The sequence below is a fragment of the Maniola hyperantus genome, chromosome 14 (genome assembly GCF_902806685.2).
Source record: "Maniola hyperantus chromosome 14, iAphHyp1.2, whole genome shotgun sequence".
Lineage (NCBI taxonomy): Eukaryota > Metazoa > Arthropoda > Insecta > Lepidoptera > Nymphalidae > Maniola > Maniola hyperantus.
In genome coordinates, this window is record NC_048549.1 from 2306519 (window position 1) to 2333075 (window position 26557).

Genomic DNA, 26557 nt, shown 5'->3' on the forward strand with positions numbered 1-26557 from the left:
TTCCAGTATCTATCTTCGAAGATGTTCATCAGATCTTCACCAAATTGAAATGGGACCAACTTTGAAGTATACCCTTTCAAACAAAAAAAGAATTTTCAAAATCGGTCTAGGCGTTTTCGAGTAATCGGGGAACATACATAAAAAAAAAAAAAAAAAGATTCCGACGAATTGAGAACCTCCTCCTTTTTTTGAAGTCGGTTAAAAAGACCGTAAATATGCCAGACGTATGTCGATAATTATTATTAATTGTTTGCTGGATGTGCACGACCAATTTCGCATCCAGCGAGCGCCCCCACCACCGCCAACGTCGTGCAGATAGACAGTGAATAGCGCGGGCGGACGTACGTCAGAGTCGTCCTGCGACGTGCATGTTTAATCGTGTATAGACTTGCTGTACAGCAGATTTAACATTTAGAGCTTGTTTCGCAACGTGAGTGCTTTTCAGTCAAAATATTCATGATATTATTTATTTGAGTATACTCTGCACGTTAATCATAATTTTTAGGGTTCCGTACCTCAAAAGGAAAAGCGGAACCCTTATAGGATCACTTTGTTGTCTGTCTGTTTGTCTGTCTGTCTGTCAAGAAACCTACAGGGTACTTCCCGTTGACTTAGAGTCTTATACCTGGCTTTAGGGGAAAAAATCTGAAAACTGTGAATTTGTGGTCACATCACACAAAAAAAATGTGGTCATGAACGAATATTAGTATTTTCAATTATCAAAGTAAGGTAACTATATCAAGTGGGGTATCATATGAAAGGGCTTCGCCTGTGGATTCTAAAACACATTACCTATTTATTTTTATGAATCATAGTTTTTGATTTATCCTGCAAAATGTCGAAAAAATACGACTGTACTACGGAACCCTCAGTGCGCGAGCCTGACTCGCACTTGGCCGGTTTTTTTTTTCATCCAAACCCTCTTGCTATTTTTTCTCTATTCTGCTGCTGCTGACAACATCAAAAGAACTCCCATTTTTGGCGTTTTGATAAAACAGGTGGCATTTTAAATAAATTAAAACACGTCCTCTCATTTAATTCGTTCGATGGTCTGTTGCTACATCCAGCACCGCGGCCTTGAGCTTACGTACAGCCGGGAAGGATCGTGAATAAAGCGCTTAAATACTGTGGTTTGTGGAAATTTTCTCTATGGTCGTTCACGGCGTCTTTTGTTTGTCAAGTTCGTTGATTCTTTGCAAATCGTAATTATTGTAAATTATCAAGGAAAATGTTGTTTTGCAAAAGCTAATAGCAGTAAACTACTAGCCGTCTTGTTTTCAAGACAAATTCGGAGTAGCGTTGATCGCGTTCGTCTAATAAGCACGACCCTCAAGATGGCTGATATAAAGGTAAGGACTCAATCTTGGCGGCATTTGGATTGATAGGTAACGGTCAAAATTAAGATTGTTTATTTTGTCCTTATGTATTGTTATTGAAAACAAAGGTTTGGCTGAATGGTAAAATAATGGGATTATAATTTCAACTATTTCGGAATAAGTAATTCTACCTTTTTGGATGTTAAAAAGGTGCCGCGAAACCTGTACTTATTTTTTATAATTGTTTTGATTTTTGTTCATATTTGAACATAGTTCGCCTATTTATGTACAATATAAAGTTCAAAACAAAAAAAAAACTTAATATTCTCTCTCTGCATCATATTCTTCACTGCTGCAAGTGGTGATTGACACCTTTCCATTCTTCATAATGTAATGGTAGGAGTTTTGTTAGGATAATAACACAGGTTCCCAGATCCTTTCATATACAACTCAACGAGGATGAGTTTTCAATTCTCAGATTTAAAATTTATTATCAGCAGTTAATGGTAATAATGGAGGCACATAGGAAACAAGTAGGCCAAAATTCAACACCCTATGTCGGTCACATATTCAGTTATCAACCAGATCCAACATTGCTTAACCAGCATGATCGTTTGATAGCATTCTCACAACTGTCTTTCAATATACACATTTAATATTCTATTTACATTTTAATTTTCAGTCTATGTTCTCTAAAATGAGTAATGGCACTCAAAATGGTACAGCGGAGGCTGTGCCTACCAAGGCGCCCACCAAGGCGCAGAAAGGTACCATAGAGAAGATATACCAGAAGAAGTCTCAACTTGAGCACATTCTACTCCGTCCCGACACTTACATTGGGTCGGTTGAACGTGCCACCGAGACTATGTGGGTTTTTGACAAGACCAAGGAGTGTATGGTGCAGCGAGAACTTACATATGTGCCTGGTAAATTTTTATTAAATACTAGATGATGCCCGCGACTTCGTCCGCGTGAATTAAGTTTTTTAAAAATCCCATGGGAACTCTGATTTTTTCCGGGATGAAAAGTAGCCTATGTTCTTCCCCGGGATGCAAGCTATCTCTGTACCAAATTTCGTCAAAATCGGTTGAACGGATAGGCCGTGAAATGCTAGCAGACAGACACACTTTCGCATTTATAATATTAGTATGGATTATTTTTCATTGACCATAAAATTTGGTAATTTATTTTTGATTAACTCTAAACATCAATCAAATAATAAGGATCTCTCAATTTGGTTAGCTTATAATGAATTAAAATAGTCTCAAATTGGCTCTCAAAAAGTTTATAGACATTGGTTTCCATATTTTGTTAAAGAATTTCAAATTAACACCATTTCATCTCATTATTCTCTAGTGGGCAAGCTAGCCTTGTTATTGTTGAGACAATAACATTGCCATTAATAATTATTGTTATGCAGGTCTGTACAAAATATATGATGAAATATTAGTCAACGCAGCTGACAACAAGCAAAGAGATGCCAAAATGGATGTTATCAAAATTGATATAAACCAAGAAACAAATACAATATCTGTATACAACAACGGTTGCGGTATTCCTGTAGTTATGCACAAGGATGAGAAAATGTATGTCCCTACCATGATTTTCGGACATCTTTTGACGTCATCAAATTATAATGATGAAGAGGAAAAAGTGACAGGAGGGAGAAACGGTTATGGTGCAAAGCTGTGTAACATTTTCTCTACAAAATTCACAGTGGAAACTGCATCTAAGCAGTACAAGAAACATTTTAAACAAACTTGGGGCGCCAACATGACAAAAGCTTCTGAACCAAAGGTTAAGGAAGCTGGCAAAGATGATGATTTTACTAAAGTGACGTTTAGCCCAGATTTGGCTAAGTTTAAAATGGATAAACTAGAAGATGACATTGTGGCATTAATGTCGCGGCGAGCTTACGACGTGGCCGCGTCGTCTCAAGGCGTAAAAGTCTATCTCAATGGAGAGAGAATAAAAATAAACAAGTTCAAAGACTATGTAGATTTGTACATAAAAGGCAAAGAAGACGAGAACGGACAGCCTTTGAAGGTAGTTTACGAAAAAGTAAATGATCGTTGGGAAGTCGCTTTGACTCTCTCTGATAAAGGTTTCCAACAAGTTTCATTTGTAAACTCGATTGCCACAACAAAAGGAGGCAAACATGTTGACTCTGTTACAGATAATATTGTAAAGAATGTGCTAGAAGTATTAAAGAAGAAGAATAAGGGTGGTGTAAACATCAGACCATTCCAAGTCAAAAATCATATGTGGGTGTTTATCAACTGTCTGATTGTCAACCCAACCTTTGATTCACAAACTAAAGAAAACATGACACTTCAAGCTAAAAGCTTTGGTTCCAAATGCACTTTGTCTGAAAAGTTTATTACTGCAATCACAAAATCTGGTTTAGTTGAAATGGTACTGACATGGGCGAAGTTTAAGGCTCAGACGGAACTCGTAAAGGCGTCTGGTAAGAAACAGAGCAAGCTTAAAGGTATACCGAAGTTAGAAGATGCGAACGATGCAGGGACGAAAAATGCGCATCTTTGCACACTAATCCTTACTGAGGGAGACTCGGCCAAGACCTTAGTTGTGTCTGGATTGAGTGTAGTGGGCAGAGACCATTACGGCGTGTTCCCGCTAAAGGGTAAACCTCTAAACGTTAGGGACGCGTCACACAAACAGGTTTTAGAAAACGTCGAAATAAACAACTTGATCAAGATCATGGGTCTGCAGTACAAAAAGAAATACAACACTGTTGATGACCTAAAGTCATTGAGATATGGAAAAGTTATGATCATGGCCGATCAGGATCAGGATGGATCACATATAAAAGGACTGATCATTAATTTCATACACCACAACTGGCCCGAACTTTTAAAACTGCCGTTTTTAGAGGAGTTTATTACGCCTATCGTTAAAGCGACGAAGAAAGATAAGGAGTTATCATTTTTCTCACTACCTGAATTTGAAGAATGGAAAAAAGATACAGAAAATTATCATACATATAACATCAAATACTACAAAGGTTTGGGTACCTCCACGTCTAAGGAGGCTAAAGAATACTTCCAGAATATGGACAGACATAGAATACGCTTCAGGTATAGTGGTGCTACAGATGACCATCACATAGAATTAGCCTTTTCGAAGAAAGGAGCAGATCAGCGTAAGGAATGGTTGACGAGTCACATGGAAGAGGTCAAACGGAGGAAGGAGATTGGTCTGTCAGAGAGATATTTGTATACAAAAGAAACGAAACAGGTCACATATTCGGATTTCGTGAATTTGGAGCTGGTTTTGTTTTCTAACGGTGATAATGTTAGGTGAGTACTTTATAAAATAATCTGCTGATTTTATATTTCCGAAAATAAGTATTTAATAAACCATAAATTGTTTTTAGGTCCATACCATCAATGATTGACGGCCTGAAGCCCGGCCAACGTAAAGTGATCTTCACATGCATAAAGCGTAATGACAAGCGGGAGGTCAAGGTTGCACAGTTAGCTGGTTCGGTAGCGGAACACTCGGCGTATCATCACGGTAAGTGGCCAACCAACATGGCCCAACGTGGCCTGCGCTTAAAGGCAAGTCCGAAATTGATTGCGGAATATTAATATGAAATCTGGTTCTACCCTCCACAGGTGAACAGTCCCTCATGATGACGATAGTGAACCTCGCACAAAACTACGTAGGCTCCAACAACATCAACCTGCTAGAGCCGCGCGGTCAGTTCGGCACACGACTCTGCGGAGGCAAAGACTCGGCCAGCCCGCGTTACATCTTCACACTCATGTCGCCTCTCACCAGGCTCATCTTCCACCCGCATGACGACCCGCTGCTTGTGGTAAGTATAGTATATCTCGCACAAAACTACGTAGGCTCCAACAACATCAACCTGCTAGAGCCGCGCGGTCAGTTCGGCACACGACTCTGCGGAGGCAAAGACACGGCCAGCCCGCGTTACATCTTCACACTCATGTCGCCTCTCACCAGGCACATCTTCCACCCGCATGACGACCCGCTGCTTGTGGTAAGTAATAATAATAATAGTTTTTATTGTCATTCATGAAAACCCATAAAACACTAAAAAGAAGGCATACACATACACAATACTAAATTAACTTAAGACTAACTGAAATGGTTGAAAAACTCAGATGTCACAGGTCACAGGTATTTACTTTATTTGTAGAAACGATTTCGGTGTACGTAGATAGAAAAACAACTCCTTTTTTGAAAGTCAGTTAAAAAGTAGCCTATATTACTCCTTGATCGATTCTCTACCTGTCTGTGAAAGTCCCGTCAAAATAGGTTCAGACGTTCCAAAGCCCATTCAGAAAAGACAGACAAAAATTTTAAAACCGTGTGATTCAGTTATGGTACAGTTCAAATAACCATATTATGAGCTTAATATGAGGTAGTTATTTCTCAATTACAGACAGAAACTTCAGTTTTATTCATGAGTAAAGATGACCCGCGCGATCACTTCATCCTTATCTGCAGGGTACAAAATGAAAAGGACAGAAGTATTTTACATCTGGTTTCGTGTAAAATACGTGTTTCTGGTGTGTGAACAGCCCTATTGAGTAATGAGTGTGTATAATACAGCTGTATTTATGTTGTTTAGCACGAGTTTGAAGACAACCAGAAGATCGAGCCAGTCCACTACATCCCCATTATTCCAATGGTGCTGGTGAATGGGGCAGAGGGAATCGGCACCGGCTGGTCCACCAAGATACCCAACTACAACCCACGAGACATCGTGGCCAACTTGCGGTAAACTTACTATCTTAATGAACACATGTCTATTATTATTGGTCTGCTGGGAGGTTTCGACCATAACTAGTTACCATCTTACTGGCAAAGTCATACCAGGGTTAAATAAACTGCCATACCCCTTCCAGGTTAGCCCGCTTCCATCTTAGACAACATCACTTACCACCAGGTGGGATTGCAGTCAAGGGCTTGTATCTTGGTTGGCTTCACAGGGTTATCAAACGTATCTGTCCATTAAATGGCCTAGTTGGTTGCGTCACAGTCGTTAACTTTCTTCTGGTCTGAGATACTATAACAAATCTAGAGTAGTCTTCGACGCCTCGGTTACAACAGAAAAAGGATAATCTTTAAAATCGTCGATTGTTACAATTTTAAATTCTTACACTAAATAAATTATTTATTCTTCAATACAATGCTAAGACAAGAAACACACTTAAAACGCCACAGAAATCAGAAACATGTTAACATAATAATATGATATTACCATTATTATCTTAAGTTCATTGTTTTAGACGCATGCTCGATGGCGAGGACCCAGTACCAATGCAGCCGTGGTACAAGAACTTCCGTGGCACAATCGAGGGCTTCGGTGATAAATACGTCATTTCCGGCGAGGCGGCCATCTTGCCCAATGAAAAGATCGAGATTAGCGAGCTTCCGGTCGGCACGTGGACACAGAATTACAAGGAGAACGTTCTGGAACCTTTGCTCGGGACGGAGAAAGTGAAGCCAGTTATATCGGAGTATAGGGTGAGTTTTTAATTTTTTTTTTAAAGGAGATTTTTAAAAATCCCGTGGGAACTCTGATTGACCGGGATAAATAGTAGCCTATGTGTTATTCTAGGGTATTCTATAATAGACTATCTATGTATCACCATTCCAAAAAACCAAATAAGTACATTAGTTTTGCGTGAAAAAGTGAGTAAACAGACAAACACACACACACAACATAAATACTATTAAAAATTAAAAATTATAGGTTTGTATGAATTTTTGTGAGAGGTTCATAAACTTGTCAGCCCTAGCACAGACTACGGTCTATTTGGGCTGCAAACTGCCAACACCAGTCTCGGCTTTTTATCTAGTGCTTTGGTCTAAAGTATGGTGTAAATTGTTCACTTTTCATTTTGTCAAAAAAAAAAATACACACACACACACACATACACAAACCTTCGCCTTTATAATATTAGTGTGATAGTGTGATTAGTTATCTTAAGCCCGTTGTTCACTCGCGTGCAAAAAAACACATCCACACTGTTATTTCATACTGCGATAGTAAAAGCCATTTTGTTGAAAATGAGTTTTCGACTCTAGTCTCTATTAGGCCCAAGATAGAGTTGAAAACCAAACCGAATACGAAATGGCTTATACCACATTTTATCCTGCAAGGGAATTATACCTGGCATAGGTTGCTAGGCAACTTTGTTAGTAAACATCCCATATCCAATTTGTCTCAAGTATAGGTTATAAGCTGTGGTAGCCTAGTGGTTAGAACGTCCGCCTTCTAATCGGAGGTCGGTGGTTCAATCCCGGGCACGCACCTCTAACTTTCCGGAGTTATGTGCGTTTTAATTAATTAAATATCACTTGCTTTAACGGTGAAGGAAAACATCGTGAGGAAACCTGCTTGCCTGAGAGTTCTCCATAATGTTCTCAAAGGTGTGTGAAGTCTACCAATCCGCACATGGCCAGCGTGGTAGACTATGGCCAAAACCCTTCTCACTCTGAGAGGAGACCCGTACTCTGTAGTGGGCCGGCGATGGGTTGATCATGATGATAGGTTGTATTTTGTTTCAGGAATACAACACAGACACAACAGTGCGCTTCGTAGTGAGCTTGCTGCCGGGCAAACTGGCCGAAGTGGAGGCGGAAGGGATCCACAAAGTGTTCAAGCTGCAGACCACCATCTCCATGACCTGCATGAATGCCTTCGACCACATGAACTGTCTTAAGAAGTGAGAAATCAGTACCCTTATAAATTCCAAAGTGTGTTTCTTGGTTTGTCCTTGAATCCTTAGAGCCTCAATAGCTCAACGGGTAAAGGAGTGGAATGAAAACCGAAACGTCGACGGTTCAAACCCCGCCCGTTGCACTTTTGTTGGAGAGGAAAGGGGAATATTAGTCATTTAACATGGCTAATATTCTTTTAAAAAAAAAAACACGTCGCACAGTTGCAACGGATTGACATGATTTTTTGCAGAGTGATATAGACTTTTTATCCCGGAAAATCAGAGTTCCCACAGAATTTTTGAAAACCTAATTTCACGCTGTCGAAGTCGCGGGCATCAGCTAGTCTTTCATATTTGATGTTATGGGTATAGATTGAAGAATACCATGAATAAATTGATTGATGCAACCCCAAAACTAAAAAGAAACTGAATGCAAAATAAATGTAAAAGACCGGTGACAACTATATTTGCGTAGGTAAATAAAAAAATCGGTCAAGTGTGAGTCAGACTCGCATACGAAGTGTTCCGTACCATTGTATAAGAAATAACAATTTTTATCTTTAACACTTATGGCAGCCATTTGGAAATATGTATTACTCGATGACACCCGCAACTTCGTCCGCGTGGATTTAGGTTTTTAAAAATCCCATGGGAACTCTTTGATTTTCCGGGATAAAAGTTCAAAATTTCTTTATAAACCGGTTGAACAGATGGACTGTGAAAAGCTAGCAGACAGACAGACACACTATTGCATTTATAATGTTAGTATTAGTATGGAGTATAGATTCGTGGTTATGGTGCTAATAGAAATACACACATTACATTCTGTGAAAATTTCAACTCTCTACCTATTACGGTTAACGAGATACAGCCCGCTGACAGATAGATGGACGGACAGACATCGTAGGCTTAGTAATAGGATCCCAGTGGCTCCCTTCGGGTACGGAAGCCTAAAAAAGCCAAAAAAAAAGCCTAATATTTTTTTTCTAGATACGACAAAGTGGAAGAAATGCTCCGAACGTTCTACGACGTTCGACTCAAGTACTACATAAGAAGAAAGGACTACTTAGAAGGGCAGTTGCAAGCCGAAGCGGACAAACTGACTAACCAAGCGCGTTTCATTGTGGAGAAGTGCGATAAAGGACTGGTTGTGGAGAACAAGAAGAGGAAGGTTATGGTGGAGGAACTCATCAAGAGAGGTAGCTCAAGAGAATATTAATCGACGTTTAAATAGACCTAGCTGTGATATAAGCTGCGATAGCCTAGTGGTTAAGACATCCGCCTCTTAATCGGAGGTAGGGGGTTCGATCCTGGGCACGCACCTCTAACTTTTCGGAGTTATGTGCGTTTTTAACCGACTTCAAAAAAAGGAGGAGGTTATCAATTCGACTGTATGTTTTTTTTTTTTTTAAGTAATTAAATATTACTTTGCTTTAATGGGCGGTGATGGAAAATATCGTGAGGAAACCGGCACGCCTGAGAGTTCTTCATAATGTTCTCAAAGGTGTGTGAAGTCTGCAATCTGCAATTGGCCATCGTGGTGGCCAAACCCCTTCTCATTCTGAGAGAAGACCCATGCTCTGTAGTGAGCTGGTGATCATTGTTAAAGAATATTAGCCATGTTAAATGACTAATATTCCCCTTTCCTCTCCAACTAAGCGTCAAGCTTGTGCTAGGAGTAGGTACGACAATAGTGCAACGGGCGGGGTTTGAACCGCCAACTTTTCAATTTTCAGTCCACTCCTTTACCCGTTGAGCTATCGAGGCTCGGTATTGAGTATATATTGAGGTTACGTTTCTCTCCAGGATACGCTCCGGATCCTATCGCCGACTGGAAGAAACGCGCGAGCAAAATGCAGGGACTCGACGTTCTGGAGGAGGAACCCGAGTCTGAAGAGGAGCCTGAGCTTGAACAGGACAGCAAGGGCAAGCCTCTCGATCCAGGTAAATCAGTGGCCCTACCGCGGTTGTTTAACAGCTACAATGTCACGATCGCAATCATCTCTGATTGGTTAATGCTCGCTCACTATTGGCCACAATGCATTGTTGCAACAAGAATCGCACAAATTCAGCCAATCAGAACAATTGAGATTGTAATAATGATTGATGCAGGTTTTAGACAATCGCCCTACTGAATGTTTGCTTCAAGGGTTGAACCGTGAAAATATAACAGATACACATTTTGTCAGTCACGGCGCGCCGTGACTGAAATTCAGTGTTATTAGTAGATTTAAAAAAAAAATTCTTTATAGGTAATCGCTTGACCACAATCACACCTGATGGAAAGTGATGATGTAGCCTAAGATGGGACGCGTTTACCTAGAAGATGCCTATTCACTCTTGTTTTAAAGATACCCGAGTTGTAATTGGTAGGAAACATATTGTGGAAGAGTATTCCAAACCTTAGCCAAGTCCTTATGTCCTCATGTCGGTGGTAAAATATAATATTATCTTCTTCTAAATATATAAAAGGAAAAGGTGACTGACTGACTGACTGACTGATCTATCAGCGCACAGCTAAGACTACTGGACGGATCGGGCTGAAATTTGACATGCAGATAGCTATTATGACGTAGGCATCCGCTAAGAAAGGATTTTTGAAAATTCAACCCCTAAAGGGGTGAAATAGGAGTTTGAAATTTGTGTAATCCACACGGACGAAATCGCGAGCATAAGCTAGTTAGTAGTATATCATCAATATTGTGGATAACTATTTGTTTGCCCTTAACAGAGAAAGCGTTCCAGCAGCTAAAAGAAGTAAAGAAGTACAACTATCTGCTGGGCATGTCCATGTGGATGCTCACCAAAGAGAAGAAGGATGAGTTGCTCAAGCAGAGGGACCAGAAACTGTCCGAGCTAACTGCTCTCAAGTGAGTCTCTTCCTCATATTCCTCATAGCTGAGTGTTTCCTCACAAGAGTGATTCAGAAGTTCAAAAAAGGATGAGGTGCTCAAGCAGAGGCACCATATATTGGCCAAGCTCAGTGCTCTCAAGTGAGTCTCTTCTTTATTTTCCTCATAGCTGTCTGTTTCCTCAGTGTGATTGAAGGACAAACCAACAAACAAAAACACTTTCGCATCAGTACCCTTATTTTATTATAAATGCGAAAGTGTTTTTGTTTGTTGGTTTGTCCTTCAATCACGTCGCATCGGTGCAACGGACTGACATGATTTTTTGCATGGGTATGGGTATAGGGACCTGGAGAGTGACATGGGCTACTTTTTATCCCGGAAAATCAAAGAGTTCCCACGAGATTTTTAAAGAATGTAATTCCACGCGGATGAAGTCGCGGGCATCAGCTAGTTTATAATAAGGGTACTTTTTATTGTTTAGAGCGAAAACTCCCTCGATGTTGTGGCGCGAAGACCTCGACGCGTTGATGCTGAAGCTGGACGAGGTGGAAGAGAAGGAGAGACAGGACGAGGCGAGCGTCAACAGGAAAGGATCCAAGGCTTTGGTGAGTAAGCTTTATGGGGCGTATGTGTACAGAACGCGACAGGCCGAGATGGCAATTGGGGTGGGGACACCCCGTTCACCAGCACAGCCCCCGCTTTAACCCGGTGCGGGATAGATTATACACTAGATGATGCCCGCGACTTCGTCCGCGTGGATTTAGGTTTTTATAAATCCCATGGGAACTCTTTGATTTTCCGGGATAAAAAGTAGCCTATTTCCCTTCCCGGGATCCAAGCTATCTCTGTACCGTTCGTTCAACCGATTTCGTCAAAATCGGTTGAACGGATGGGCCGTGAGAGGCTAGCAGATAGACAGATAGACAGAAAGACCCACTTTCGCATTTATAATATTAAGTATGGATAACAATGTATGCCTGTACAGTTAGCGTCAGGTGAAAAGAGCTCCTGATGACATTAGAGGGACCAATAGCGCCGTTGGCTTGCTATAGACCGCACAATATAAATATACAATGAACCAAAAGCTTAATTTGCTATAATCCGCTGAAACAGGTCGAATCTGTATGTTGCGAAATGCACCAATGTTGCGCCATACAGATTCGACCTGTTTCTGCAGATTATAGCAAATTAAGCTTTTGGTTCATTGTATGTCATGGACTTCCGCAAAGTAACGCCTGCTTCTATACAAGATATGTAAATCAATAATGCATTTTTGCTGTTTACATTGCATTCTCATATAAGATGGAAAGGATAAAGGTAACAAATAGACGATGACTATTACTTAATGCACGATTTACTTTTATTTAATATACATAGGAACCCCATTACATTAACTTAAAATTATGAATAATAACCTACATTTGACATTTTATTCTGATTTGACATATTTCACTACCAGACACATTTTTACCTTATTTTTACACAATAAAATATGTACGAGTAATATTATCAGAACTATGTACACGATGCTAGGTATAACATAACATAATACATATTGCATGCTGATAGGCAGAATTTGGCTGTACCTTTTTGTTTTTGTAACATCTCAACTGTTTACCCATATTCGCAATAAAGAAATTTGTATTTGTATTTGAATGAAGTGTTTAAACTATTATCTACTCTCATAATTATAAAATATAAATGTGTCACTTATTGACTTACTTTATTCACTACTATACTTTAATATATTAAAAATTAATTATAACACTATTTTGAAATGAAAATATTGCTTTGACTCTTTTTTCTTTCAAAACCATGTCGAAAAATTCGCGCGTTGCCCTCGGCCGTTTACGAGACGTATGCTATTGTCTGTGGCTATTTTGTCTGGTGTTGCCAAGTGAGCGACGTAGTCGCTAGATTTGCCGACTTTTCGAAGACGCGAGGGACTTTTTTTCACTTTTAGCGACAAAAAATATTTAGTGACTTTTGAAAAGTGTCTTTGTTGAAAAATATTTTCCCCATGAGATGTAGATCACGGTCTTAAAGGCCTCGACCCCTCGCCTTCGGCTCGGGTAGATAAATGTCTCGGATAAAATTCTTTTATGCCCTTGTTGTACAATATAATAAAACGCCCATTCTGCATTAGAAAGTAAAATGTTAAACTTTATTTTTCGTACCTATATATTTTTTGTATTCAAAAGTCAAAAGTCAAATGATTTATTCAAAATAGGTAATAAATTACTCTTTTTGATAGTCAGATGTTGGATTTGTAAGATATAGTGGTGATAATTATTACGCAAACTTAAAACTAAAGCTACGAGGGTTCCAAACGCGCCCAGGTCTGAGAAGAAACTCAGAATTTACTAAGTAATTTCTTTCAGGCGGCCAACAAGAAGAGTCGCAAGTCACTGATGGACATCATACCCTCTGAGAACGGGCGTCGCATCGAGCCCAAGATTTCGGAGGACCTCATCAAGAGGATACAGGCCGCTGAGAAAGCCAAGATCAAGAAAGAAGTAAAGAAAGAGTATGATCCTGTGAGTATCTAATAGTAAAATCAATTATTCTAAACTTAAGCATAGAATATGTATACAGGGTGTTAACAGAACGCTAGCAAAAACGAAGACTGGTGACATAACTGATGATTACTAATAAGATATAGTTCTTGCATTTCACGAGGGCGATTGGCTCATGCTTGTTAGGGTTCCGTACCTCAAAAGGTAAAACGGAACCCTTATAGGATCACTTTGTTGTCTGTCTGTCTGTCGGTCTGTCTAGAAACCTACAGGGTACTTCCCGTTAACCTAGAATCATGAAATTTGGTAGGTAGGTAGGTCTTCTAGGTCATTAGGGGAAAAATCTGAAAAACGATAACTAAACTAAGTAACTAACTAACTAAGATAACTAATATCAAGTGGGGTACCTATCATATGAAAGGTCTTCACCTGTGTATTCTAAAACAGATTTTTTTTCATTTCTATGCATCATAGTTTTTGAATTATCGTGCAAAATGTCGAAAAAATACGCCTGTAGTAAGGAACCCTCGTTGCGCGAGCCTGACTCGCACTTTTTGCCGGTTTTGTTTAAGTAGTATCGGTATAAGTAAGGTACACCGTACACTAAATGTGTGCGTTTGTGAGCGCTTGCTCGCGACCGATTGATCCGACATGCACGCACACTTACGTAATGCCCGTGTAAACGACGTAACCACGAGTAAAGTTCACTCGCCTTCGTGAATTGCAAGAACTGCACCTGAAAACGAAACGTGAAAAAAGTGTAGGTACTTGTATTTCTAAAAACCCTGCCAAAACAGACACAACAGACAGATGTCTGTTGTGTCTGTCAGACAACGAAGTGATCCTATAAGAGTTCCCTTTGAGGTACGGAACCCTAAAAAAGCCAACAACAAGTCAAAGGTTGACAATATTAATAACCAATGATTTGTTTGATGCAGGACGACCCCACAGGCGCTAGTTCTTCTAGCGCGGAGAAGAAACCCAAGGGTCGTGTGAAGAAGGAGAAAGCAGACAAACCTGACAAACTGGACAAATCCGACGGACTCAAGCAAACTAAGCTCACATTTAGGAAGGAACCTAAAAAGGTAAGAGTGCTGCATAGGCTGAGATCTATAGATCGATAAAATTATATGATATAGGAATATAATTTTATAATATTATCAAGTCACAGATTTCTTTCTTCCACAAACATTTCTTATTTTTTGTTTACATCCACACAGATGGTCAGCAAGTGTCTCCACCTTTACCTTTTGTTTATAGATATCAGCTAAGTAGGTAGGGAAGCGCAAAAAAAAATTGTATCTAACTAATAATACACATTTTTTTTAAATGTACCAGTGAATAACGTACAAATATTTTCAGTAATAAATGAATATAAACTATACATGTATCTCTTTACCTTTGCCTGTAACGACTTACGGATATAACGACGAAAATAGAGTGGTCCCTTCATCGTCGTTATACCCGAAAACCACTGTAATTATAATTGATAATGAATTTGTTTAGACGAAGAAGATAACAGTGGATGGCAGCAGTTCGGGCGAGCTGTCCAACTCAGACGTGGAGATGGTGGAGCCTCCAGCGCCCAGGGAGCGACCCATCGTCCGCCGAGCGGCCACTAAGGTGCCTACACTTTATATTATAGCTCCTCACAGAGAACTCAACATCAAGAGTGTAAAACATACCAGAAGCGAAGTTAAATATTAATCGCGACGCGAATAGGATTATCGAGAGTTTTTTTACCGTTTATAATAACCTAACTGCAATATTAACTTGACCAGGGCTATTACAACTACTCGACCAAAATAGCGACCTAAACACAAAAAGCATTTAAAAGTCGGTCGAGTCTCGCGTCGGAACGAGACTAGCTTAAAAATCACCAACCACCCGTATGTATACAATCGACTCAAGATGGCTGCCTCGCCACGCAATAGATCACGCGACTGCATTTCAAAAGGCGCCCAATACAAATGCGATAACATTCAAGTCAAGGTTTTGCATGAGAACAAAATCGTAAAATGTTGGCGGGGGACAGGGGAGAATGCATTGTTGTGATTGGTGGACTCAAAAGTACGTAATCAAGACAATGATGTGCGGAATGAGGGTACTGAACGGGTGTGGGCCGACTTTTATGCTAAGACTAGCTTATGCTCGCGACTTCGTCCGCGTGGACTACAAAATTTCAAAACCCTATTTCACCCCCTTAGGAGTTGAATTTTCAAAAATCCTTTCATAGCGGATGCCTACGTCATAATAGCTATCTGCATGCCAAATTTCAGCCTGATCCGTCCAGTAGTTTGAGTTGTGCGTTGATAGATCAGTCAGTCAGTCAGTCAGTCATTCAGTCAGTCAGTCAGTCAGTCACCTTTTCCTTTTATATATATAGATTTCAAGTTTCAAACCCCTATTTCACCCTCTTAGGTGTTGAATTTTCAAAAATCCATAACAGCTATCTGCGAGCCAAATTTCAGCCCGATCTGTCCAGTAGTTGGAGCTGTGCGTTGATAGATCAGTCAGTCAGTCAGTCAGTCAGTCATTCACCCTATCCTTTTATATATTTAGAAGATTATAGGTCCTCAAAGAGAGTTCAACCTCAAGAGTACGCATATACAAGGTTTTGCATAAAAACAAAATCGTAAAATGTTGGCGGGGGACAGGGGAGAATGCATTGTTGTGATTGGTGGACTCAAAAGTCACGTAATCAAGACAATGATGTGCGGAATGAGGGTACCGAACGGGCGTGGGCCGACTTTTATGCTAAGATTTCAAGTTTCAAACCCCTATTTCACCCTCTTAGGTGTTGAATTTTCAAAAATCCATAACAGCTATCTGCGAGCCAAATTTCAGCCCGATCTGTCCAGTAGTTGGAGCTGTGCGTTGATAGATCAGTCAGTCAGTCAGTCAGTCATTCACCCTATCCTTTTATATATTTAGAAGATTATAGGTCCTCAAAGAGAGTTCAACCTCAAGAGTACGCATATACAAGGTTTTGCATAAAAACAAAATCGTAAAATGTTGGCGGGGGACAGGGGAGAATGCATTGTTGTGATTGGTGGACTCAAAAGTCACGTAATCAAGACAATGATGTGCGGAATGAGGGTACCGAACGGGCGTGGGCCGACTTTTATGCTAAGCAACTGCCCAAGCTTGGCGATCGAGGGTGTCCAGCTATTGGGCGTCTATAGGTGGTGGTCTGTGTGGTCCTGAACCACAGAATACTTAATAACAGATATGGGTGTTATTGCTACTTTGAAATGAGACTGGTGGAAGGCTTCGGCCGTAGACGCTACCGGCAAAGCCGTATCGCCTAGCGATTTCCTGTATGATGTCGCGTAGAAACCGACCAGGAGTACCGGTTTAATAAAATTGCCATACTCCTTCCTAGCCCGCTTCCATCTCAAGACTGCATCATTACTTACCACCAGATGAGATTGAGTCAAAGGCTAACATGTACTGGACTAAAAAATTAATATTTTCGTTTGGTGAAATTTATTCTTCACGATGATTTCACATGATATTCCGCGGAGTGATTTTTTAATTTCGCACTTACAATCGTTGGCTAGATTAGTTTTACTAATGAACAAAGTAAACTTCATAAGTGGTTTTTGATTGGAAACTGAAAAAGTTGTAAGTGCGAAAATTCGCTTGTTTTAGATAATAAAGCATTATCATCATCATCATGATCAACCCATCACCGGCTCACTACAGAGCAGGGGTCTCCTCTCAGAGTGAGAAGGGTTTTGGCCATAGTCTACCACGCTGGCCATGTGCGGATTGGTAGACTTCACACACTTTTGAGAACACTATGGAGAATTCTCCGGCATGCAGGTTTCCTCACGATGTATTCCTTAACCGTTTAAGCAAGTGATATTTAATTAATTAAAACGCACATAACTCCGAAATGTTAGAGGTGCGTGCCCGGGATCGAACCCCCGACCTCCGATTAGAAAGCGGACGTCCTAAGTTATTATAGTTTAGACCAATCGTAGTGGTCGATACTGATCATTCGATGCATCGATTTATGTAGTTTACTTTTCCTCAGGTCCAGAAATATAAAGACGGTTCAGACGACACGTCCTCGGACTCGGACGTTGAATTACACGACAACAAAGTAGATTCGGAGGGCGAGGCTCCCCGCGCCATGTCCGCCAGCGACGACGACGACGATGACTTCGTCAAGAAGAAAGCCCACAAAAAACCCGCTGACATGGACTCTGGTGAGTGAATCACGTCCGCACACTCTCCCACACGTACAACCACGCACGCAAGCACACACACACACACACACACACACACACACACACACACACGCACACACACACACGCATGCACTCACTCACTCACATACACGCGCACGCACGCACCCACTCGTGCGAGTAATGACGACGGCTTCGTAAACAAAATCGCATACAGTAAAAAAACCGGCCAAGTGCGAGTCACGCTCGCGCCACGAGGGTTCCGTACTACAGTTGCATTTTTTCGACATTTTGCATGATAATTCAAAAACTATGATCCATAAAAAAAAATCTATTTTAGAATGCTTTTCAGTTCTCACTTTCTGTTCAGTTTTACTTTTATATATTTAGATATATCTCTTTCTAGACTGCCTCTTCGACTCCTTAATAGAAGAATCAAAAAAAGAAGAGGTAGTCAAACCGAAAGAAAAATTCAACAACGAATCTCCCACAACAATACTATCCAGTGACGAAGAACCTCCGCCTTCGCCGCCTCCCTCGCCGAAGAAGAAATCCGCGTCCAAGAGGAAACTTATAAACTTAGGAATTGACAAAGAGAAGAAGGAGAAAGAGAGAGAGAAGCCCAAGAAGAGGCCCATGAAGACTGTCCTTAGCCCAGATAGCGATGACGATGATAGCATATTTGATAGTAAAAAGGTAGGTGTAGTCATCATCATCATCAACCAGGATTTTCCGACATGCAAGCTATCTCTGTATCAAACGTTAAAATCGGTTCAAAAAAGCTGTTAACTGGTAACAGACAAACACACGATTTCGCGTTTATATTACTAATACATGATGCCCGCGATTTCGTCCGCGTGGATTTAGATTTTTCCCATGAGAACTCTTTGATTTTCAGGTATAAAAAGTAGCCTTTGTCCTTCCCCGGTATGTAAGCTAACTCTGTACCAAAATCAGTTAAACTGGTGGGCCGTGAAACGCTAGCAGACAGACAGACAGACAGACAGACAGACAGACAGACAGACGGACAGACAGTGTACCCCCTCGGGGCGCTATCAGGATGCTGGGGGTCTTTTAGACCCCTATTCGCATTTTAACTGATTATTTTAAAACAGAAAACGCGAATGGCCATGCGATGAGATGCGACACCAAGGTCGTAGAATTTCTCTTTGAAAATACTGCGTCTCGAAAATATAGTTTGATTTGACAAGAACACTTTTAATGATCCCACTCTATTTTAAAGCACGAAATAGACTACCGCATACCTACCTAGTGTTAGATTTATTATTACCTAGCCAATACCTAAGTATGGATTGAACATTCAGCAGCAATGAGGTGGATTTTAAGCTCCACACTGGGTGAAATATTAGTAAGCTGTCACTTTTGCAGGACAAAAAGAAGCTTAATCCTAAGAAGAAAGCGAAAAAAGTGAACAGCGACAGTGACGTGGAGGAGATCCCCAGCAGTCCGTTAGCGCCTCGAACCGGCGGCGGCGGCCGGTCGCGGCAGCAGAAGAAGTACCACTTCAGCGACGGCTCTGACTCCGAGTGAAGCTGCCTGGGTGAGTGTTCTTCTTCTTCTTCTTCTTCTTTGGGCCATGCAGGTTCTTGATATCCCTGTATCACTGCGACCGTCGTGATACAGGGATATCAACAGTGGCGTGCACAGATTTGAAGCCAGGGTAGGCATTAGTTAGCTAGGAACCTGTTTATTGGCAGGTCATATTGAAAAATATGCATTGAGCTATTACAACTGGGGTAAGCAGTGCATTTATGTATCTATGACCTGCACGCCCCTGGATATCAAGAACCTGCATAGAGCAAGATGCAAGAACTTCGTACGCGTCGATTTAGGTTTTTAAAAATCTCGTGGGAACTCCTTGGTTTTCCGGGATAAAAAGTAGCCTATGTTACTCTCCAGGTCTTAAATTATACCCATGCAAAAAAATCACGTCAATCCGTTGCTCTTTTGCGACGTGATTGAAGGACAAACCAACAAACAAACACTTTCGCATTTATAATATGGGTAGTGAGACCGGCTGTTCCTACGTGGTTAGTCGAAGCCCCACGGTACGGTGACTATTAAGATCTGCAGGAACTGTCACGAGATGATCTAGAGTTCTCTCCCCACATCTAGCCCCCTCTTCCTCTCACAGCGCAGCCCGAGCAGCGCGCAGACTCAACAGCACCGCGTCGCGACCAGAATCCCTTTGAAAAAGGACACCGGATGGGTTCGAAACTAGTCGGGCTTATTTCGACTAACCACGAGTACAGCCGGAATCAGCTATTTTTGTAATGGATATCACTCCCGATAGTTTAAACGCTGAACCCAGTAAAGTGCATAGGGTCTAAAAGACCCCCAGCATCCTGATAGCGCCTCGAGGGGTACACTGTCTGTCCGTCTGTCTGTCTGTCTGTCTGTCTGTCTGTCTGTCTGTCTGCTAGCTTTTCACGGCCGAACAGTTCAACCGATTTTGATGAAATTTGGTACAGAGTTAGCTTACATCCCAGGGAGGAACTTAGGCTACCTTTTATCCCGGAAAATTAAATCATCTAGTATATAATAATACTAAGCACACTAAAAGGTGTAATACTTTCGCTTTCAGGTGCAGTGTACACTGGTTGAATATTAGTGCGTGTGTGAACGCTCGCTGTACAAAAACAGAGATCTGCCCAGATGTAACAGATTTTTATAAAAAGATATATATGAGGAGCTGGCGAACAAAACGGCGTAATTACAAAAAACTTTTTGTTATTTAATCCTCACGTTTTTGAAACTGAATACAAATCTGAACTCGTTTTCAAGCAAAACAGCCTAAAACTCTGTTAAAATCAAGCTCAAAGTTCATGATTTCAAAACAGCTTAAAACTGTGCCAAAATTGAGTCCAAAATTCAAATTACAGTACCTACTATTTAACAGCTTTCATTCAGTTCTTTGCCCCTCCTATGAAACTTAATTTTCTGCAATTACACCGTTTTGCCCGCCAGTTCCTCATAATATTATGACAGGTGACTTTTTATTCTCTACGGACAATTTTGTAAGATACTTACTATAATTAATTATTATTATTAACTAGATGATTTCCGCGAATATTTTTCTAGAATTATTTTCATTACTAACATCAATTATATTTTTTCCCTTTCATTCCGCAAGTTATTGATTTTTCTGTTTCTTTTATATACATTTTGTGTTCTCTTGATTAATTAATCTAATTCATTTCATTAATTATGTTTTTTTCTGTTGATCTAATCCACAAACTTTGTGTTACTTCTGTTTACTAGTTAGTATTTATTTTATAATAACAAGACTAACGCTGTTTTAAACTTAGTTTTGTTCTAAGTGAATTAAATTAGTTATAAACAAATCGATTGACTCGATTAATTGATTTAATGAAATCTGTACTCCTAATATGAGTTTGCACGAAAACTTGAATGGTTTTTGTGAATTTCGATAACAATTTCTCTAGATTTTTATTACGATTCCAGTCCGTCTGTAATAAAACTTTGCAAACTCGTACTAAGAGTACGCTACATTATCGCATAATTAAAATACGTAATAATACTTTTGTATTTGATTTTTAAGTTCTAACACATGACTAAGAAAAGTGCTCGAGTTTGCTAGGTTTTTGCAAACGTTTCTTGTCTAGCAAATGTGTGAAATTTATTATCCGGTAGCTTTTCCAACGACTTCACTCGGTAGGTTTTTAAATATCCTGTAAGAACCCATAGTATTTAAAAAAATTTTTTTTTGCAAAAAATGTTTAGGATTGTAGGACGTTTTCCCGAGATAAAACCTCTTGATACTCCTTGCACAGTCCTCTACCTGTCTGCGAAACTTCCGTTAAAATGGGATCAACCGTTTCGAAGTTAGGTTTCCCGGACGAACGTACATAAATTGACGGGCCAAAATTTATGAAATTGGTGTTTAACTTTTGCCAAATGAAAAAAAAAGTAAAAAAAATGGGAAAAACTTTTCATGCGGTTGAAGTCACGTGCTAGTAAAATTTTATTTATGTAGGATAAGTGTAGGTGCGCTTACATGGGCAATTTTTTAAGCAATTGTTGCTCGGCGACATGTATGGATCCAATCTGGAGCAATTATTTTGCATAACATTGCAGTAAATTGCAAAAAAATGTGGTTTTGACGTCATAATTGATTAAATTGCCTGGAATTGCGGGATTTCAATTGCCCGTGTAAGCGTACCTTAAGAATTGGATTTAAGAGCCTAAAGAGGTTGTCAGTGCGTCTATTCTAGCTCATAGAACGCCACTAGCGCGTGTTAGTCGTGAATTGTCGTTTTGTGGATAGAATATTATTTTTAAATGTCTGACTGGCGGAGCTAGCGCCACGTTTGTTTCTATTTCTTATCTTATCTTTCTATTAGAAAGGACTCACCACATTTGCTCTATGTGTCAACTGTCACGTTAAAAGTACGATTTTAGTCCTCAAACACGGTCCATCTTGCTGGACGTCCCGCTAAGGTCATGCACGATGCACGATGCAAAAACACCGTCGATAATTTATTATTAATTGATTGCTGGATTTGCCCGACCAATTTTGCATCCAGCGAGCGCCTCCACCACCGCGAACGTCGTGTAGATAGACAGTGAATAACGCGGACGTACGTCAAAGTGGTCCTGCGTCGTGCGTGCTTGATCGTGTATAGACTTGCTGTACAGCAGATTTAACCATTAAAACTTCCTCTCTTCTGCTGCTGCTGACAACATCAGAAGAACTCCCATTTTTTGGCGTTTAAATAAATTAAAACACGTCCTCTCATTTAATTCGTTCTATTTATTCTGCTCACGCATGCGGGCACGATATCTGTATTCTACATCCAGCACCGCTGTACTAACGTACAGCCGGGATAGATCGTGAATAAAGCGCTTAAGGGTAAACAGTACTTGACATGACACATAGAGCAAATATGACGAGCAAAGAAGTTGGAAGTACTACTACGATGACGATCCTTTCTCAAAATTTATGCATTATACACTCCATGTCCTCTTATTTTTCTATAGTCGAAAAATCTTGCGCTTACGCGTGATATTTCGACCAATGGCATTAATGTACAAAATATAACTTTTTACGTTAAATTCAATGTAAGAAATCTCATTCCATGTTAATAAAAATATTCTAAAACGATATATTTATGTTGTCAATTACTAGAATGTCGAAAAGACAGGCGTGTACAGTTCTTGCAATTCACGAAGGCGAGTGGACGTCGGATACTCGGGCATTACTTAAGTGTGCGTGCATGTCGGACCAGTCAGTCGCGAGCAAGCGCTCGCAAACGCACACATTCAATGTACGTTACTTATACCGATACGACTTAAACACAAGCATGAGCTACTCGCCTTCGTGAGTTGTAAGAACTGTAGTAATTTTTTTGTCGGTGCGCCATAGAGATATAGTGATAATATTATTATGAGGTGCATCATAGTGTCAAATAAAATATACCGTGTACATAAGGCACAATATACATGTAGCGAAATGACGCGGCGGTTGTCACTAAATAACTAAAACCACTCACTCGCACTTGACCGGTTTTTTAACATTGGTGTCCTGGTCGCTGGCCACTGCCCTATCATCTGTATTTTTATTAAATTTTACAATGGTATCAATTTTGAATAAATACTTTGAATTTGAATTCACGAGACACCTTTTTGTCATTTAAAAAAAATATTGTAAATTATTTTGCTGCGCTATTGATCTCTAGGTCTTGAAGACTTTTTTATATTAGCCCTTGACGATACTAATGCCAGCTTTGCTGGTAATGTGCCCCATCTAGCCACCACAGAACCAGGCCAAATTTTAACACTTTGTATTGGTTGCTTTGGAAATCTGAAAACGTTTCTAAGAGAATAAGTACATAATGGGGCCGATTCTCTAGTACACAATCTCTAAACTAAACTAAATTAACAGGTCTAAATCTAGTGCTTTCCTTTTCCGCAAGCAACATTATGAAAGGGATAGCAATAGATTTAGACGTGATATTTTAGTTTAGTTTAGAGATAGTGTACAAAGGAATTAGCCACAATATATTATTATTATTTTTTACTCTGACTTGTCGCGTTATTTCACTCCGTGTGTACCACGCCTATGTGTAAAAACATATTTATTATTTTGTATCTTTTCCAGTTCTGGGGTCTTGATTTTCTATGATATTGAAATCGTAACCCTTCAATGAAATACATTTTGTGACAATGTCCACACGTTTTACGTGGAATTTTTGCATCACAAAAATGAGCTAGATACGATTTGAATGTGATGGCAAATAGAAATCCAGATCTGTTGAATATTTAATGTAATTTGTAAATATAATAATAAATAAGTTTTTTTGTAAATGTGGATGTTTTATTTTTTTTTACTAAAAATTAGGCTGTCGTGGAATTACCTGGTTTGTACAGGTAAATATGAAATGAAAATAATAAAATTAAAAATACTTTGTCATTTTTTTATTTTATTTATTACATATTAATCATTATTATTTTTAAGTTAATAAAATAAACTCTGAATTTAGTTTCGGAATTCAACGTTGTCTCTGTATGACGTTTTGTTGGTCTCAACGACAGAGACAATGCTCTACAACTCCGCTATCTCCTTCTAAAGGTCGATGTACATTATTTTCTGCCGCGTATTGTACATCATTTTATTATAATTATTACATTTCTTTATTACTTACATTGTAATATAGGTACTTAACAGGTAAATTAATATGGCATTTTCGAAACATTAATGTATAAATTATTTACAATAAATGTTATAAATTATAGATACTTACTAAACAATACAATTATTTTAATATTAATTGAAAGTTAGTACACATTTATTTTATTTCCCAACTATAAATCAGATAAAACATGTACAAATCTGTTTTTGACGAGTATAATTATTAGTAATTTGCACATTGGTAATGTTATACATAAATTCATTTCATCATGTATCATAGAATATCTAGGTAGGTACTTATAAAAGACCTAAGTATCCGATAAAGTAGAAAATACTTGATGTGTTAGGAAAGGATACATACGCCTTTTAAAGATTTAATGAATTTCAATATTTTATCAATCTTCCATTCCATGGGTCTGGGAAAATATACTCCATAATTTTTTTTATAAATAGGACCTTATGTGATTTGGTAATGGTAGAGGAGGTTAGAACAATAAAACTTGATCAAAAGTCCTAGGTATAATGACGCGTGGTTTCGACTAATTAGATTATTGAATAGCTCCACTCCGCTTCAGTGGAAACGCACCCTAAAAGCCGCAACACATTTCAGTGTTGCAATGTAATCGGGCTTGATAATCGACGTCACGAAGACTAGTGTGCACTTCTACATATGGGTATTGTACGCGACAGGTCGAAATGGCAATCGGGGTGGGAACGCCACGCCCACCCGCACAGTCCCCGCACTAACCAGGTGCCGGCGAGCGCGGGTGACGTGCGGGGCGTCCCCCCCGCCTCATACCCTGATTGCCATCTCAACCTATACAAGGACTATACCTAAGTTTCCGATTGCCTTGTGCCATAATCCCGACGTACCACAACAATGGCACCGATTCCGTTGTCTTTCTCTAAACTAAATTCAGAGTATCTGCATCCTTTTCTTTTTAACAATGCTAAAAAGGGACAGACACCTTTACATTTAAAGACTCTAAATTTTAGTGTGTCGCTACAAATTTAAACAGTAGGCTCGCGACTGTGCGCTATATCACGGGTTTAAACCATCTAAAAATTAAATTTAAAACTGTCAAACTGCGTCTGTCCTTTTCATATTACATTAGTAAGAAAAGGATGCGAATACTCTAAAATTAGGTTGTGCTCAGAATCAGAGTACCTACCAATGTGTCTGTAGCTTTATAAATCAAACACTTCAGTACCTACTTAACTTACTCTCCCTATCCGAGTAACCCTTAGCACTTTCCCTATCGGAATACTTTCCGTTTCCATTGTATTTGTCGTATCTATGTCCGTTTTGGCGATACGGTTTCTCACTAGCACTGTAGTGTATTTCCGACGGGCCGATGGTCTTAGACCAGTGGTGGGTCCAGTAGAAGTCCTCGGGGTGGCGAGGGTAAGGGTTCTCTCGGCAGAGAACAACGCAGTAGATAAGGCTACCCACTAGTGTGATGAAACCGAATATAAGGAAGACTATACCCAGGATCCTGGAATTAAAAAAAATCGATTAAGGTACTTATAATAAAAAAAGCAATCTAAAAAAACTGATAGCCTAGTAGTTAGGACGTCCGACTGCTAATCGGAGGTCGGGGGTTCGATCCCGGGCACGCACCTCTAACTTTTCGGAGTTATGTGCGTTTTAAGTAATTCAATATCACTTGCTTTAACGGTGAAGGAAAACATCGTGTGGAAACCTGCTTGCCTGAGAGTTCTCCATAATGCTCTCTAAGGTGTGTAAAGTCTACCAATCCGCACATGGCCAGCGTGGTAAATTATGGCCAAACCCTTCTAACTCTGAGAGGAGACCCGTACTTTGTAGTGAGCCGGCGATGGGTTGATCATGATGAATCTTTTTTTCCATAACTGACTTAAAAATAAACAAGTAGCTTTTCGCTGAAATGCAGAGGCGTACTGACAGTGAAATCATGATAGGTACGAGTGAAAAACCTAGACTACTACAGAAGATCTAAAGCGCCAGGCAAAAGTCTGTGATCTAGAGTAAACTGTGTAGTCGCTGAGAGACAAAGTAGTAAAGGCAAGATCTATAGAGCGCACTCAGACTTGATCTTGATACAGAGTTAAAACGAGACATGTATATCTCTCACATAAATCTGTCTTGAGCAAAGTCAAAGTGCGCTCTATAGATCTCAGCCTAAATCAACGCAGTAAGCTCTAGTCACCTACTACGCAGTAAGCATAAAGAAACAAGAAATAGTTAAGAGTCATTAATAATATTTTTTTGGCTTTTATTCTTCTCCAGTCGTGGGAATCGTTCA

At 39.7% G+C, this 26557-nt stretch overlaps 3 protein-coding genes and 1 long non-coding RNA gene across 9 annotated transcripts in view; 3 read left to right on the forward strand and 1 right to left on the reverse strand.

The window, feature by feature from the left end:
• LOC138403241 (uncharacterized) overlaps positions 1–24053 on the forward strand; it is a 251882-nt gene extending 227829 nt beyond the window's left edge. Inside the window, exon 2 of the long non-coding RNA XR_011237540.1 lies at positions 22493–24053. This is a non-coding gene — a long non-coding RNA (uncharacterized lncRNA). The remainder of the gene's footprint in view (positions 1–22492) is intronic.
• The window catches only part of LOC117988107 (probable E3 ubiquitin-protein ligase RNF144A), a 197743-nt gene that overhangs the window by 119117 nt on the left and 52069 nt on the right, over positions 1–26557 (forward strand). The window lies entirely within an intron of this gene.
• Top2 (topoisomerase 2) lies at positions 1157–23947 on the forward strand. 3 transcript variants are annotated; one of them, XM_034975734.2, is made up of 20 exons: positions 1157–1349; positions 1999–2242; positions 2737–4636; positions 4714–4853; positions 4955–5157; positions 5938–6086; positions 6599–6836; positions 7884–8041; positions 9026–9234; positions 9842–9979; positions 10767–10905; positions 11369–11492; positions 12190–12204; positions 13269–13424; positions 14342–14488; positions 14910–15026; positions 17446–17620; positions 18006–18295; positions 18989–19160; positions 20205–23947. In XM_034975734.2, exons 1-19 carry the CDS (start codon positions 1335–1337, stop codon positions 19148–19150), a joined length of 4719 nt encoding a protein of 1572 aa, XP_034831625.1. In that variant the 5' UTR covers positions 1157–1334; the 3' UTR covers positions 19151–19160; positions 20205–23947. The 3 variants fall into 3 exon arrangements, with proteins under 3 accessions (XP_034831625.1, XP_069358992.1, XP_069358993.1); XM_069502891.1 differs by having other exon boundaries at positions 18998–19160; XM_069502892.1 differs by lacking the exon at positions 12190–12204.
• Positions 24044–26557, reverse strand: part of LOC117988577 (uncharacterized) — a 109098-nt gene continuing 106584 nt past the window's right edge. For all 4 annotated transcript variants that reach the window (XM_034975737.2, XM_069502989.1, XM_069502990.1 and 1 more), the window contains one exon: positions 24044–25768. In XM_034975737.2, coding sequence (XP_034831628.1) covers positions 25477–25768 — 292 coding nt within the window. In that variant the 3' untranslated portion in view covers positions 24044–25476. The remainder of the gene's footprint in view (positions 25769–26557) is intronic.

What these genes read in the sequence shown, in the direction of transcription:
- Top2 (XM_034975734.2), top strand. An exon ending in ATGACGACCCGCTGCTTGTG is followed by an intron (nt 5,158 to 5,937) that starts GTAAGTATAGTA and finishes TATGTTGTTTAG; the next exon opens with CACGAGTTTGAAGACAACCA. An exon ending in CAGTTATATCGGAGTATAGG is followed by an intron (nt 6,837 to 7,883) that starts GTGAGTTTTTAA and finishes ATTTTGTTTCAG; the next exon opens with GAATACAACACAGACACAAC.